This window comes from Rutidosis leptorrhynchoides, chromosome 9, assembly GCF_046630445.1.
Source record: "Rutidosis leptorrhynchoides isolate AG116_Rl617_1_P2 chromosome 9, CSIRO_AGI_Rlap_v1, whole genome shotgun sequence".
Classification (NCBI taxonomy): Eukaryota; Viridiplantae; Streptophyta; class Magnoliopsida; order Asterales; family Asteraceae; genus Rutidosis; species Rutidosis leptorrhynchoides.
This window is the reverse complement of record NC_092341.1, coordinates 225,691,398-225,706,248: the sequence shown is the minus strand read 5'-3', so window position 1 is coordinate 225,706,248 and position 14,851 is coordinate 225,691,398. Positions and strand designations below refer to the sequence as shown.

Below are 14,851 nucleotides of genomic sequence, written 5' to 3'. Positions count from 1 at the left end.
GTTAGATGAAATCCAAATCAACGAAAAACTTCAATTCATCGAAGAACCCGTCGAAATAATGGATCGTGAGGTTAAAAGACTTAAGCAAAACAAGATACCAATTCTTAAGGTTCGATGGAATGCTCATAGAGGACCCGAGTTCACCTGGGAGCGTGAAGATCAGATGAAGAAGAAATACCCGCATCTATTTCCAGAAGATTCGTCAACACCTTCAACAGCTTAAAATTTCGGGACGAAATTTATTTAACGGGTAGGTACTGTAGTGACCCGAACTTTTACATGTTTATATATATTAATTGAGAGTGATATTTACATGATTAAATGTTTCTAACATGTTAAGCAATCAAACTTGTTAAGACTTGATTAATTGAAATAGGTTTCATATAGACAATTGACCACCCAAGTTGACCGGTGATTCACGAACGTTAAAACTTGTAAAAACTATATGATGACATATATATGGTTATATATATAGTTAACATTATATTATGATAATTAAACATATCATTAAGTATATTAACAATGAACTACATATGTAAAAACAAGACTACTAACTTAATGATTTTGAAACGAGACATATATGTAACGATTATCGTTGTAACGACATTTAATGTATATATATCATATTAAGAGATATTCGTACATCATAATATCATGATAATATAATAATTTAAAATCTCTTTTGATATTATAAACATTGGGTTAACAACATTTAACAAGATCGTTAACCTAAAGGTTTCAAAACAACATTTACATGTAACGACTAACGATGACTTAACGACTCAGTTAAAATGTATATACATGTAGTGTTTTAATATGTATTTATACACTTTTGAAAGACTTCAATACACTTATCAAAATACTTCTACTTAACAAAAATGCTTACAATTACATCCTCGTTCAGTTTCATCAACAATTCTACTCGTATGCACCCGTATTCGTACTCGTACAATACACAGCTTTTAGATGTATGTACTATTGGTATATACATTCCAATGATCAGCTCTTAGCAGCCCATGTGAGTCACCTAACACATGTGGGAACCATCATTTGGCAACTAGCATGAAATATCTCATAAAATTACAAAAATATGAGTAATCATTCATGACTTATTTACATGAAAACAAAATTACATATCCTTTATATCTAATCCATACACCAACGACCAAAAACACCTACAAACACTTTCATTCTTCAATTTTCTTCATCTAATTGATCTCTCTCAAGTTCTATCTTCAAGTTCTAAGTGTTCTTCATAAATTCCAAAAGTTCTAGTTTCATAAAATCAAGAATACTTTCAAGTTTGCTAGCTCACTTTCAATCTTGTAAGGTGATCATCCAACCTCAAGAAATCTTTGTTTCTTACAGTAGGTTATCATTCTAATACAAGGTAATAATCATATTCAAACTTTGGTTCAATTTCTATAACTATAACAATCTTATTTCAAGTGATGATCTTACTTGAACTTGTTTTCGTGTCATGATTCTGCTTCAAGAACTTTGAGCCATCCAAGGATCCGTTGAAGCTAGATCCATTTTTTCTATTTTCCAGTAGGTTTATCCAAGGAACTTAAGGTAGTAATGATGTTCATAACATCATTCGATTCATACATATAAAGCTATCTTATTCGAAGGTTTAAACTTGTAATCACTAGAACATAGTTTAGTTAATTCTAAACTTGTTCGCAAACAAAAGTTAATCCTTTTAACTTGACTTTTAAAATCAACTAAACACATGTTCTATATCTATATGATATGCTAACTTAATGATTTAAAACCTGGAAATACGAAAAACACCGTAAAACCGGATTTACGCCGTCGTAGTAACACCGCGGGCTGTTTTGGGTTAGTTAATTAAAAACTATGATAAACTTTGATTTAAAATTTGTTATTCTGAGAAAATTATTTTTATTATGAACATGAAACTATATCCAAAAATTATGGTTAAACTCAAAGTGGAAGTATGTTTTCTAAAATGGTCATCTAGAAGTCGTTCTTTCGACTGAAATGACTACCTTTACAAAAACGACTTGTAACTTATTTTTTCGACTATAAACCTATACTTTTTCTGTTTAGATTCATAAAATAGAGTTCAATATGAAACCATAGCAATTTGATTCACTCAAAACGGATTTAAAATGAAGAAGTTATGGATAAAACAAGATTGGATAATTTTTCTCATTTTAGCTACGTGAAAATTGGTAACAAATCTATTCCAACCATAACTTAATCAACTTGTATTGTATATTATGTAATCTTGAGATACCATAGACACGTATACAATGTTTCGACCTATCATGTCGACACATCTATATATATTTCGGAACAACCATAGACACTCTATATGTGAATGTTGGAGTTAGCTATACAGGGTTGAGGTTGATTCCAAAATATATATAGTTTGAGTTGTGATCAATACTGAGATACGTATACACTGGGTCGTGGATTGATTCAAGATAATATTTATCGATTTATTTCTGTACATCTAACTGTGGACAACTAGTTGTAGGTTACTAACGATGACAGCTGACTTAATAAACTTAAAACATCAAAATATATTAAAAGTGTTGTAAATATATTTTGAACATACTTTGATATATATGTATATATTGTTATAGGTTCGTGAATCAACCAGTGGCCAAGTCTTACTTCCCGACGAAGTAAAAATCTGTGAAAGTGAGTTATAGTCCCACTTTTAAAATCTAATATTTTTGGGATGAGAATACATGCAGGTTTTATAAATGATTTACAAAATAGACACAAGTACGTGAAACTACATTCTATGGTTGAATTATCGAAATTGAATATGCCCCTTTTTATTAAGTCTGGTAATCTAAGAATTAGGGAACAGACACCCTAATTGACGCGAATCCTAAAGATAGATCTATTGGGCTTAACAAACCCCATCCAAAGTACCGGATGCTTTAGTACTTCGAAATTTATATCATATCCGAAGGGTGTCCCGGAATGATGGGGATATTCTTATATATGCACCTTGTTAATGTCGGTTACCAGGTGTTCACCATATGAATGATTTTTTATCTCTATGTATGGGATGTGTATTGAAATATGAAATCTTGTGGTCTATTGTTACGATTTGATATATATAGGTTAAACCTATAACTCACCAACATTTTTTGTTGACGTTTAAAGCATGTTTATTCTCAGGTGAATACTAAGAGCTTCTGCTGTTGCATACTAAAATAAGGACAAGATTTGGAGTCCATGTTTGTATGATATTGTGTAAAAACTGCATTCAAGAAACTGATTTTGATGTAACATATTTGTATTGTAAACCATTATGTAATGGTCTTGTGTAAACAGGATATTTTAGATTATCATTATTTGATAATCTACGTAAAGCTTTTTAAACCTTTATTTATGAAATAAAGGTTATGGTTAATATTAATTAATAATCGTACTAATCTGTATTTTTTACGTACTCCGTATCCGTATTTTTTTATTGCGGTAAAGAATTTGGAAGATGTGTTTGTTTGTTTGTTGTCGGTTCCTAATTTAGAGATCGCTGGAGCAGCCTGGATCCGACGACGACTTCTATTCCATTGCTGCAAATCACCAATTAAATTCAATTCGATTCACTCTCTTTATTCAATTCAATTCTAATCAAATCGAACTTCCAAAAACTGACCAATCAATTAAAAACCTCTTTCAGATCGATCGTGATTCGTTAAAAACAGATCTTCCTATTACGATTATGCGTTTATGACTTCGAATTCAATTTACTTTCACCAGTAAAGTAATTATTATTCGTAACTTTTAAAATAATTTATAATAGGAAAGAAGAAGAAATGGATCAATTCGAGTTGTATTTCAAAAGAGCAGATTTAGATGAAGATGGACGTGTTAGTGGTTCTGAAGCAGTTTCCTTCTTTCAAGCCTCTGGTTTACCTAAACCTGTTCTTGCTCAGGTTACCGATTCTAACTAACTAACTCATTTCTCAATTTTGCCCTAGTTTGATGTAACTTTATCATCATCACGATGATGATCATAGGTGTAAGTAAGTGTATAATCTTCGTGTATATATCTCCATATATATATATGTTCTATAAATCTTTTAGTAGTTTACATTTTGTTCGATGTTTGTGAGCTACTAGAATTCTGGTGGTGATACAGTTATTAGATATGTGTATGTATATACTCGCAATTCTAATTGCAATGTAAGATAGAGGTTAGTAAATGACCTTTTGTAGGTTAGAATACTGATGTAGTTTCATTTCTCGGATGCTTGTAATCTGTTTGGATGTGGATTATTTAACTTATTTATTCCAGATTTAGAATGGTCTATTTCAATACCGATTATAGTGGTTTTAAGTGTTGACAATAATTTTTGAGTGAGTGAGGGAAGTGCATATGATTGTGAGTTATTTGATTTAATCTAGGAAGGAGTTCTATTAGAAAATTGAACTTTGAGATTAAATAAAATTTCGAGCAACTGGTTATTTGATTACCTGGTTTCGGTTTTAAGTTTTGGTAGTCAATATTCACTTCTGACATACACAATTACACATGCCTTGAGTTGATACTTAATACTAATATACTATTGTGCTTTCTCATAAGCTGTAGTATGTTTAGTTGCATGAAATTGTCAAGAATTTACATTACTAGGAGCTTGAGATAAAAATTTATTCTAGGCTTATGCTTTGTTTGTGTTATGTGAATATATATTTATATGTATATATGTCATTAATTTGGGGTTGGAATATCCAGAATTTTTTCTAATATTGGCTACTACTTATAATGTCTTGTTTTTGTGCTCTAAGTTATCCCTACACATTTATTATCTCTATTGTTTGTTTTAATTTAATGTCAATTTCATGCTTATTGAAGTAGCGTGTACAAATAACTTGCAAACAAGTCCGTATACACTTCTTGATATTGTATGTATTCATGTTTTTAGAAGTTCTAGGGTGTGTATTAAACTCTCTCTTAGTATCTAATGTGCACATATGTTGATATTAGAGTACACACAATAGATACTTTCATTCACACATTAAAAAAGTTAATACAAATATTAGACATTTTTATAAAGTTCAATACATACAATAGAACTTATAAAACAGGAAGTCATACAATAGTAAAAAGTGTGAACTATATACATTTCCATACCACTAAACATAAGTAAAATAGTACTGTTTGTTAATGCAATAGAAAAAGAGACAATTGACAAGTTACTAAAAATCTGATATGTTGAGACATCAGAGTAGAGTTCTTTTGGATAAAGAGATATGGGATTAGAGTTCTCCACTCAAGCTAAAAAATTTGGAAAATGGAAATCCACATAAGCGAATAACCCTATGGGAGTGTTGCGTAGTCTTTTTAGTTGGTTTTTGTAACCTCATTTTATCTCTATACTGCTATACATTGCTACATGCACTTTTTTTTTTAGAACAGCGATTTTGGGATCACCCGAGGGGGACTTAACCACCCGTTGCGATCATCTCCCGTTTCGACTATGTCGATGCAGTGATATTAACCCGCCCCCTATCGCTGCCCGGGAGGAAACCTTGAACCGATCCAAGGGCACGGCCAAGTAAAACCCCCCTCCCCTTTACCCCCCCAACACAATGTGGGAAAGGTGCCATGGGTGGATCCTTACATGGCAGGGATAGAATTGCATTAATTGTTGCCCTGGAGTGGAGTCGAACTCCTGACCTCAAGTGTGTTAGAGGTTGGACACTCATATTAGTTATCTAAGATGTTTACTGAGCATTTTTGTTACACAATGTTGTTATGTCTCATATAACCTGCAATTTGCAATTTGCATCGATGCTCGAAAATTGCAGGCTAAATATATTTATGCCATTTTTACTTTGAGGATTGTAATTATATTAAGAAGATAAGGTTGCATAGTATATGCTACTGCATTTTTTATAGCAGTTTCATCTCTATATTCATTAAAGGTCCGTTCTTAATGTCAATTTGTTACTCATTCTGTAGATATGGACAATTTCTGATCAGAACGGAACAGGCTACCTTGGGCGAACAGAGTTTTACAATTATTTGAAGCTTGTAACTGTTGCACAAAGAAAGCGAGACCTTACTCCAGATCTTGTGAAGGCAGCTTTATATGGACCTGCTTCAGCTCAAATTCCTCCTCCCCAGATTGATCTTGGGGCCTTGCCTGCTTCCCAGTCAACTTTAAATGGGGGCCCACCTACTACACAGACCGGGGTCATTTCCCCTCCAGTATCTCAAGGTAATGGTACAAGTGGGCCCCAAGTCGCGAGACCATCTCAGTCTCCACATCCTAACACATCATTTCAATCGCAACATGGAGCCAATCATGTAATGCCAGGTGGCGGCATGATGTCAGCTTCTCGTTTTCCGGGTTCAACTAGCTCTGCACCTGGTGTACCTTCTCAACCTCCTACTAATGGAATTAATCCTTCCATGCCAATGGATGTATTTGGGCTTACATCATTAGGATCAGCTGTCCCTGCACAGCCTAGACCACAGGGACTTGTTAACCCAGTTCAAAATACTTCGCCCAAATCAAATGGGTCTAATATGCAACCTATTGTGACTGGAGCCAAAGATATTAGCACCACTGTTGCAGGAAATGGTTTTGCATCAAGCGAACCTTTTTCTGTAGCTGTTGGAACCCAATTACCAATTAAGTCAAGTCAACCGTTTCAAAATAATGTTTCTCACCAACCTACTATCGTTCAAAACCAGCAAATGCAGTCAACTTTTAGAAATGGTCAACAAGTTATGTCACATAATTCTTCTACATTGCCTGTGAGAGCTGAAAGTGTTTCTTCTGGTCAATCATCACAAGCGTGGCCAAAGATGACACAGCCAAGTATTCAAAAGTATACCAAGGTTTTTATGGAAGTTGACAAAGATCGAGATGGAAAAGTTACTGGTGAACAGGCAAGAAATTTGTTCTTGAGTTGGAAGTTGCCAAGAGGTTGGTTAAATTTCATTTTCTCTTTAGTATGTTTTGCAGTTATGAGCCTAACTTCAACACACACCACCTTAGATGAAATGAGATATTCTATTGTTTTCTTTTTTTCTAAAAAGTAGAATGCCCATAATAAGTTGTCCTGATTGACTTTAAGATTGAATCTATTTTCAACTACAACAGTTGATGCAAGTCGTATATATTTGCATCCACCCGAGACCATATTTGACACCCAAAAGTAGTTAGTGAATGGAACACAAAGATAAACTTAACCGTTAAAGAGTAGAGTTATAAGTCTATTTATTCTTGCCAGCAAAAGAAGAATTGTCACTCAATAAGCTAAATTTTTATGGTAGAAATAGTGGATGGAAGCAAAGAAGCTTTCATTTGTGCTATAACATGATTCAGCTAATACAAATTGCCGATTGAATAACTTTCAAATACTGTATATATAGTTAATATAGTTATTTCCGATTGAATTTTTTTAGAATCTAGACCAATTTGCACTACAAGAAAACACCAACACATGTAGAAAACATGACATAAACAAGTAACTATGAAGAAATTTTTCATTACTTGCTCTAGCCTCTAGGCAAGAACATATAGCTATCTTGGTTTAAAAAGGCGATAGATTATCTAAGGCCTAAGGGCCCGAGGCCAAGGCGCTAAGGCAAGAGTCTGACATAATTAAAATGCTTATAATGCATAAATTACCCATGAATTGCTGCTTCATAACATTTTTTAAAACTGAAGTTAAAGCCCTTTTGAAGTCCAAAATCGAAAAAATGACGTGAAAACCTAGAATCTCAATAAATCAATAATCCAGTCTCAATATTACATAACGGGCTCAAATAAAACTATATAGCCTCTTGCTTCTTATTACAATGGGCTGGCCATGCAAGTAATACTAGAAACAAGGTTCACTATAAGTGTATGCCTTATACTGTTATACAAAGCTGCTTTTAAAAACACCTAGATATTGTGTTTTACGAACAAAGTTTAAAGACATATTTATAGCAATTTCTAGCACACCTTTTTTCCAGAAACTGAGTTTTTTTTACCGGGCACATAAACTTTAATATCAGATTTCTATAAAACAAAAGGATTACGTATTTATTATTTTCTATCATACCCTTAGTCCAGAGAGTTGGGTTTTGTTACTTAATCACATAAACCTGAATATTGGGGCTGAGCTACTGGCACGAAGAGATTAATACCCACTTCCTTTATAGTGTTACCATGCTTTAGTTTAGTAAGCAATGACACTATATGAATACCCAGCTTTTACTTAAAAGATACTTGTTTTAGTCTCACCGACCTTAATGTTTTTTGGCATTTTGGATTATAACTCTGAATTTTTGGTATTACTGAAGACAGTCATAAACGGGTTATCCCGTGATTGGTTCCGACCCTTGCACTGCCCACCTCTAAGTTTTGAATCCGGGACTTCTTGTAAGAATATAAGGACACCAACCACTAGGCCATCTTGTGATGGTTTAGATATAGTCCATGTCATATATTTAGCTTGGTGAAGCTAAGACATTTTTCTTATTGGTGAGTAATCTTACCTTTTAATTTTTTTGTTGTTGTTGTTGTTGTTGTTTCTAACATTTTTTGAATGGTTAAATGAAATAACTCCTTTACCCTCTAAAAGACTTAATTATGTTTATATTTGTTTCAGAGATATTAAAGCAAGTCTGGGACTTGTCTGATCAGGACAATGACAGCATGCTTTCTTTAAAGGAATTCTGCATTTCTTTATATCTTTTGGAGCGGTTCAGGGAAGGCCGCCCTCTTCCGAAAGTGCTACCACCCAACATCTTTGAAGGGACACCGTTGCCGCCCCCATCTGGTCAAGCACCTGGTGCATACGGTGCCCCATCATGGAGACCTCAACAAGGTACATTTCGTCTGTTCAATATTCATACAAATGATATTATTTGTAGATTAATAATCAAATTTGTTCGAAGAGATGATTCAGGAGGTTATATACATTTGGGTGACTTTTGACCTGCTTAACCATTTGATCTCTTATGGAGTTGAAGTTAAACAAGAATTGACCCACATGTAACTATATAAGTGAATGGGTGTGGTGTACTCTTTCTTTATTGTGTATCAGTTAATATAATGGAATGCGTTCAAACTTTTTTGTAGGTGTCCAACAAGCACATGGAATGACAGGGCCACGGCAGGTTACGCCTGCTGCATCAAGACCACCTCGTCCAGTTCCAGTTCCACTTCCCGAGGCTGATGACCTGCCTAAACAACGTAAGCAGACAGTTCCTGTATTGGAGAAGCATCTAGTGGACCAACTTAGCAACGAGGAGCAAAAATCATTAAACTCTAAGTTTCAGGAGGCAACAGAGGCAGATAAAAAGGTAAAACCTGAAATTCTAGCTCTTAGCAAAGATCCTTACGTTGTAAAAGTGTCACATTATAATCTCCCGGTTATCTTCAGAGCGAGTATATTTTAATGCTCATATTTTTGACTACCTGGTTTCTCTTCTTCGAAACAGGTTTTGGAACTTGAAAAAGAGATATTGGAAGCTAAGCAAAAGATTGAGTTTTACCGAAACAAGATGCAGGAAATTGTGAGTTTTCTTTACACTTTATATAGTTTCTAGCCGTAATGTGTGTATTTGAACAATAATAAATAGATGATACCAACTTGATTTAGCATTAGCATTAGATATGAAAGATGGTTCTAGTTTCTGGATCTATAATTGTTAGGATGGTGTTTTGTGGCTGTGGATTTTATGTTGTTTGATGTGCTGAATGAAGTTCTTCTTTAAGGCAAAAAGATCTGGCAGGCAGGCACTACTGTTGAATCAATATCCTTCACTGAACTTTTTTTAATGTTTTGTTTACATTGCATTAATCTTTCCGGTCGAAGGAGTTCATTATATGTTTGTTGGAGACTTTTTGAATGAAATGAAGTTATATGGTTTCTAGATATCATTCATGTATTGTTTAGTTCCAAAGGGACAATGATCTTGCTACATGAACTTTGGTTGCATTTGTTTGGTTTTAAGTAATATACATCTGAAATTGTTTGTATAAGATTGTGACCCATAATTATGTTTTGTTATTCAATTACAGGTGTTGTACAAAAGCAGATGTGACTCTAGATTAAACGAGATCACAGAAAGGGTTTCCGCTGATAAAAGAGAAGTATGCCAATGTTCATGTTTGATTAAATGAACGCGCCTAACTGTTTTAATATTGATTACTGTGCAAATAATGTTTCAGGTTGAAGCACTGTCCAAGAAATATGAAGACAAATACAAGCAAGCTGGAGATGTAGCTTCTAAGTTGAGTATTGAAGAGGCCACTTTTCGCTATATTCAGGTTTATTCATAAGCTACTTTAATGATTTATTTTATTTTATCCTCAAATAATTCTCTTCTTCATTCTTATCATTTCTCCATAGTTATATGAAGCTGATGTGATATTTGATTTAATGTAATTAGGATAAAAAGATGGAGCTTTATCGAGCAATAGTCAAGTTAGAGCAGGATGGAAAACCTGATGAAATTCAGGTATCTTGTACTCTGATTAATTGTTTTATCGTTATTATTTGTTTTTCTTATTGACACTTATATGCCCGTGCTTCCTTAATAGGCCCGTGCTGATCACATTCAGGCAGATCTTGAGGAGCAAGTAAAAACATTAAATGAGCGCTGCAAAATGTATGGATTGCGTGGGAAGCCAATATCTCTGGTTGAGCTGCCATTTGGTAATCCCACATTTACCTATATAAATATAAATATAATGAATTTATTAGTAATACGAGGAGATAAAGCTGTGTAACTCTATACAACTCTTGCTATCACAGGCTTTTACACATATTCCCATTTACAACTTACACATACATATATATCGTTAAAGACATCAACATGTGTAATATCATGTATCGTCTTCTCAAGAGCGAATATCATAGTACCATCAAACATTGTCTGGGAATCTTTTGGCCATTTTAAACTTTTACGAGTTGTCTAGTTTAGTTGATAACCACTCTAAAGCAGTAAAACAATTAGTTAAATTGATCTGATATCAGCCCAATATTTTTCTGACATAGTAATTAATCAATACTCTGCAGTATATCAATACTCTGCAGTATATCTTATATATACACCATTTGTTCATAAACATGAATTTTACTGTTCCAAATAGGGGCAGGATCAATGGGGAAGTAACCAATCGGGGGAAGCGGGAAGCGGGGGGAAGCAAATTTTTTTTTTTTTTTTTCCGTTTTTTTTTTTGGAATTTTTTTTTTCCGGCATCAAGATCACATGAAAATATGAACATTTAGAAGAGACACTTCGTGATGAATGTTATTATTTAGGCGGGAAAATCGATAAAAATAACATTCAAGATAATATTGTTCGTGAAGAATATGAACGTTTTTTTTTCTTCATGTTTTGTGAAGTAAAATTTAGCCCGATTTAGAGTTTAGGGTTTAGGGTTTGGTGTGGAATAAACCCAAAACACCAAACCCTAAACCCTAAACCCTAAACTCTAAACCGTTCGTGTTAAAAACTCAATCTAAATCCTAAATCTAAACCCTAAACCCTAAATTTCTAAACCCTAATATCTAAACCCTATAAACCCTAATATCTAAACCCTAATATCTAAACCCCAATAGCTAAAACCTCAACATACGCTCGAAAAACACGATAATTGTTATATATTACTTCTTCGAGCGTTTTCCCGCTAAAATAAAAACATTTGTCACAAAGTGTCTCTATTAAATGTTCATATTTTCATCTCATCTATAATGTTCGTGAATAAAGTTTTTTCAAAAAACGAAAAAAAAAAAAAAAAAGTTTTTGCTTCCCCCCGCTTCCCCCCGATTGGTTACTTCCCTCTTGATCCTACCACGTTCCAAATATTTGTATTATGCATGCATACTGTATCCTAATGGTCTTCCTTGTTCACTAGACATCATGTATATGAATGACATTATAATAACGCAGTGTGCTAGAACTGTGACTACCTCTCAGGGCTTTAGCATTATCTTTGAATCTAAATTCTAAATAACACCTTTTCACCTCCAATAGCTATGTACAATACAATTTATCTACCAGTGTTCTAAAATTTATTTTACTTTTTTCGATACTTTCATTAGATGATGTTTATGATTGTATCTCCTTATTCTCTATAAAATTGTTCAGGTTGGCAGACTGGTATTCAACAAGGAGCAGCTGATTGGGATGAAGATTGGGATAAGTTTGAAGATGAAGGTAAACAGATTATCACGTATGATTTGGTCGTCGCAAATTATCGGCGAAAGTTGTAAAAAGTTTATGGAACTTGCAGGGTTTACATTTGTGAAAGAGCTCACACTTGATGTGCAAAACATTATAGCACCTCCCAAGCCAAAGTCCTTGCCGCCTGTTCAAAATAAACATACTTTCGGAGACAACGGCACAACTACAGATGCTAATCATCAACCTGAGAAGTTGACAGCGGCTGGGGATGGGACACTAGATGACGAATCAGATGATAAAAAGCGGACCGGGTCCGTTAAAAGTCCACCCGACAGCCCAGCTGGTATGAAGGCACCAGAAACTCCACCTAAGAAGATATTCAATGAAAAGTCTACTAGTGAAGATGGTTCACCCCATGCCGTAAAGACCCACAGGTATTTGATTATTCGTGGTGCATCTTCATATTTGTTTTTATTTCTAGATTTGGTCTACTCCAAGGTTGCAAAAATTGCTACATGGGGAGTACTCGTTCAGGACTTTCTAGGGAGTACTCAGATGTTGACCAAGTTTGACTCTGACTGATTTTGACAAAGTAATCCCGATTTTTACTGAGTTTTGACCGATTTTCCGAATAATCCTGAGTTTTGGCCGAGTAGTTTCCCGTTGCAAAAACGAGTACTCTCCGCACCGGGTAATTCCGAGTTCTGCAACACTGGTATACTCTGTGAGAGAACTATGGAGTGGCTAGAAAATTCTATTGCTTCCCCTCCAATTTTCGTAGTTAATAGAGGTGTCAAAGATTATTAAAAGTGTCAAAATGGGTTGGTTGCGTACCAGGTGGGTTGACCTGAAAGACTGTGACCTAGCTTTCAACATTTTTTTAGAGATTTTCTGTGTTAAACATGATTACAAGATATATTTTGTTATCATAATACACCGTTATATTCTACTATTATTTAAATAAACTGATTTAGTAGGTTGGCTGTAGTGTATACTTAGGGCTACTTTCAACGAGTTTCCTTTTCAATTCAGCTTTTTATTTCTACCCATAGATGAAACTCGAATCAACTTATTCAATCAATATCGATATTACCATCTCCGTGCTTTGGCATAAAATCACAGAAATAATTTCCGCTTCCTTCTAAGTAAAAAAGTAAATATAAGTATAATTCAATTTACATACTTAATTCCTTAATAGATTTGTTTGGCTACATTAGCTTGTTGGTTTAAATTGGCGCCCTCTAATAATATTCATGTCACTTTTGCAGTGAGTATTCAGATGGTCACTCGGGTGAGAAAGGTTTTGATGATGTTGATACAAGTTATGATACAGACGCAAATTGGGATTTCAATGCCACAACAAAACATAAGGTATATAAAACTTCTGGATCATATTCCTTTTTTGTCCATCATCTATTAAAATTTTGACCTGACTTTTTGACTCACTTTTTAGCGTTGACCGACTAATTACACATTTTTTGGGCTAACAATACAGGCTAGTCACCAAACCGACTAGCCGCCCGAGACGGCCGCCGTTTACAACAATGGGATTATATTTATATTTATATATTCTTAACATTGATGATGCTTGTATGATGTTGAAATTATGTTTCTTGGGGTTTTATTCATTCATGCTTCTAAATTACTCTTTTGTAGGATACCGATCGATCAAGTAAGCTTGAACTTCCTCTCTTTGATTCTGACGGATGGGGGGGTCTAAATCCTATTAAAACAGAGCTTCCAAAAAAGAGCACATTCGTATTTGATTCTGTTCCCGGCACACCCGCTTATAGTTACGCTGGCTCCCCACCTGGAAACAATTTGTTCCAAAATCCCACCCCGTTTTCCTCAACGTTTGCAGATTCAGTCCCTAGCACCCCTGCTTACAGTTACAACGGCTCCCCTAGAGGAACAACATTCCAACAACCGTTTGCTTCGGTTTTTGCAGATTCAGTCCCCAGTACACCTATGTATTCTACCAACTCACCTCGAAGGTACAGTGATGGACCCGATGAACAATCGTTTACCAATAATTTCTCGAGGTTCGATTCTTTTAGCAGCAATAATCCTAGTGATGGTGGACTTTTCCCGCCCCGTGACTCGTTTTCGAGATTTGATTCTTTCCGTAGCACGGCTCAAGATTCTGAGTACGATCAGCCGCAAACGCTTGCGAGATTTGATTCCATGCGAAGTACCGCAGATTCTGATTTTGGTCATTCACTGTTCCAATCTAAGGATCCATTCTCAAGATTCGATTCCATGCAAAGTAGGAATGATTCGTCTGATTTCAATCATGGTTTTTCGTCATTGGATGATGGTGACCCGTTTGGGTCTAGTGACCCGTTCAGATCACATGATCCGTTTAAGACGGGAGTTGAGAGTGAAACACCAAGAAGAGATTCAGTAGACGGTTGGAAAGCATTTTGATCGATTTTAGTATTCATGCTCGGTTTTGGGTGGTTATGTAGGTATATATAGATAAAGTTTGTTCGGTTTATTTGCGTGGTTTGATCGCTTGATTTGGAAATTGGAGATTGTATTTTAGATATGATCCTTTTCTTACACCCTTTGTTTGCATCTTGTTAATAATCCAATTCCTATTTCACCTTGTAAATTTTTGTGAGATTTATATTACCTATATGTATTCATATCTATTATTACTTTTAATTTAATAATAAAAGATGTATATAAGTAAAAAAAAAAAATATGTAAAAA

At 34.6% G+C, this 14,851-nt stretch overlaps 1 protein-coding gene across 1 annotated transcript; it reads left to right on the top strand.

The window, feature by feature from the left end:
* The first annotated feature begins 3,517 nt into the window (after positions 1 to 3,517).
* Positions 3,518 to 14,780, top strand: LOC139869441 (uncharacterized). Its single transcript, XM_071857756.1, has 13 exons — positions 3,518 to 3,929; positions 5,960 to 6,932; positions 8,608 to 8,826; positions 9,081 to 9,304; positions 9,443 to 9,517; positions 10,026 to 10,097; positions 10,176 to 10,274; positions 10,397 to 10,465; positions 10,548 to 10,662; positions 12,101 to 12,169; positions 12,246 to 12,570; positions 13,405 to 13,507; positions 13,793 to 14,780. Exons 1-13 carry the CDS (start codon positions 3,810 to 3,812, stop codon positions 14,561 to 14,563), a joined length of 3,234 nt encoding a protein of 1,077 aa, XP_071713857.1. The 5' UTR covers positions 3,518 to 3,809; the 3' UTR covers positions 14,564 to 14,780.
* Positions 14,781 to 14,851: the final 71 nt, after the last annotated feature.

Bases quoted from the DNA above. Each gene is read 5' to 3' on its own strand.
- LOC139869441 (XM_071857756.1), top strand. From the start codon at position 3,810: ATGGATCAATTCGAGTTGTATTTCAAAAGAGCAGATTTAGATGAAGAT. The intron at 10,466-10,547 runs GTATCTTGTACT...CTTCCTTAATAG, and splicing joins GAAAACCTGATGAAATTCAG to GCCCGTGCTGATCACATTCA. The intron at 13,508-13,792 runs GTATATAAAACT...ACTCTTTTGTAG, and splicing joins ATGCCACAACAAAACATAAG to GATACCGATCGATCAAGTAA.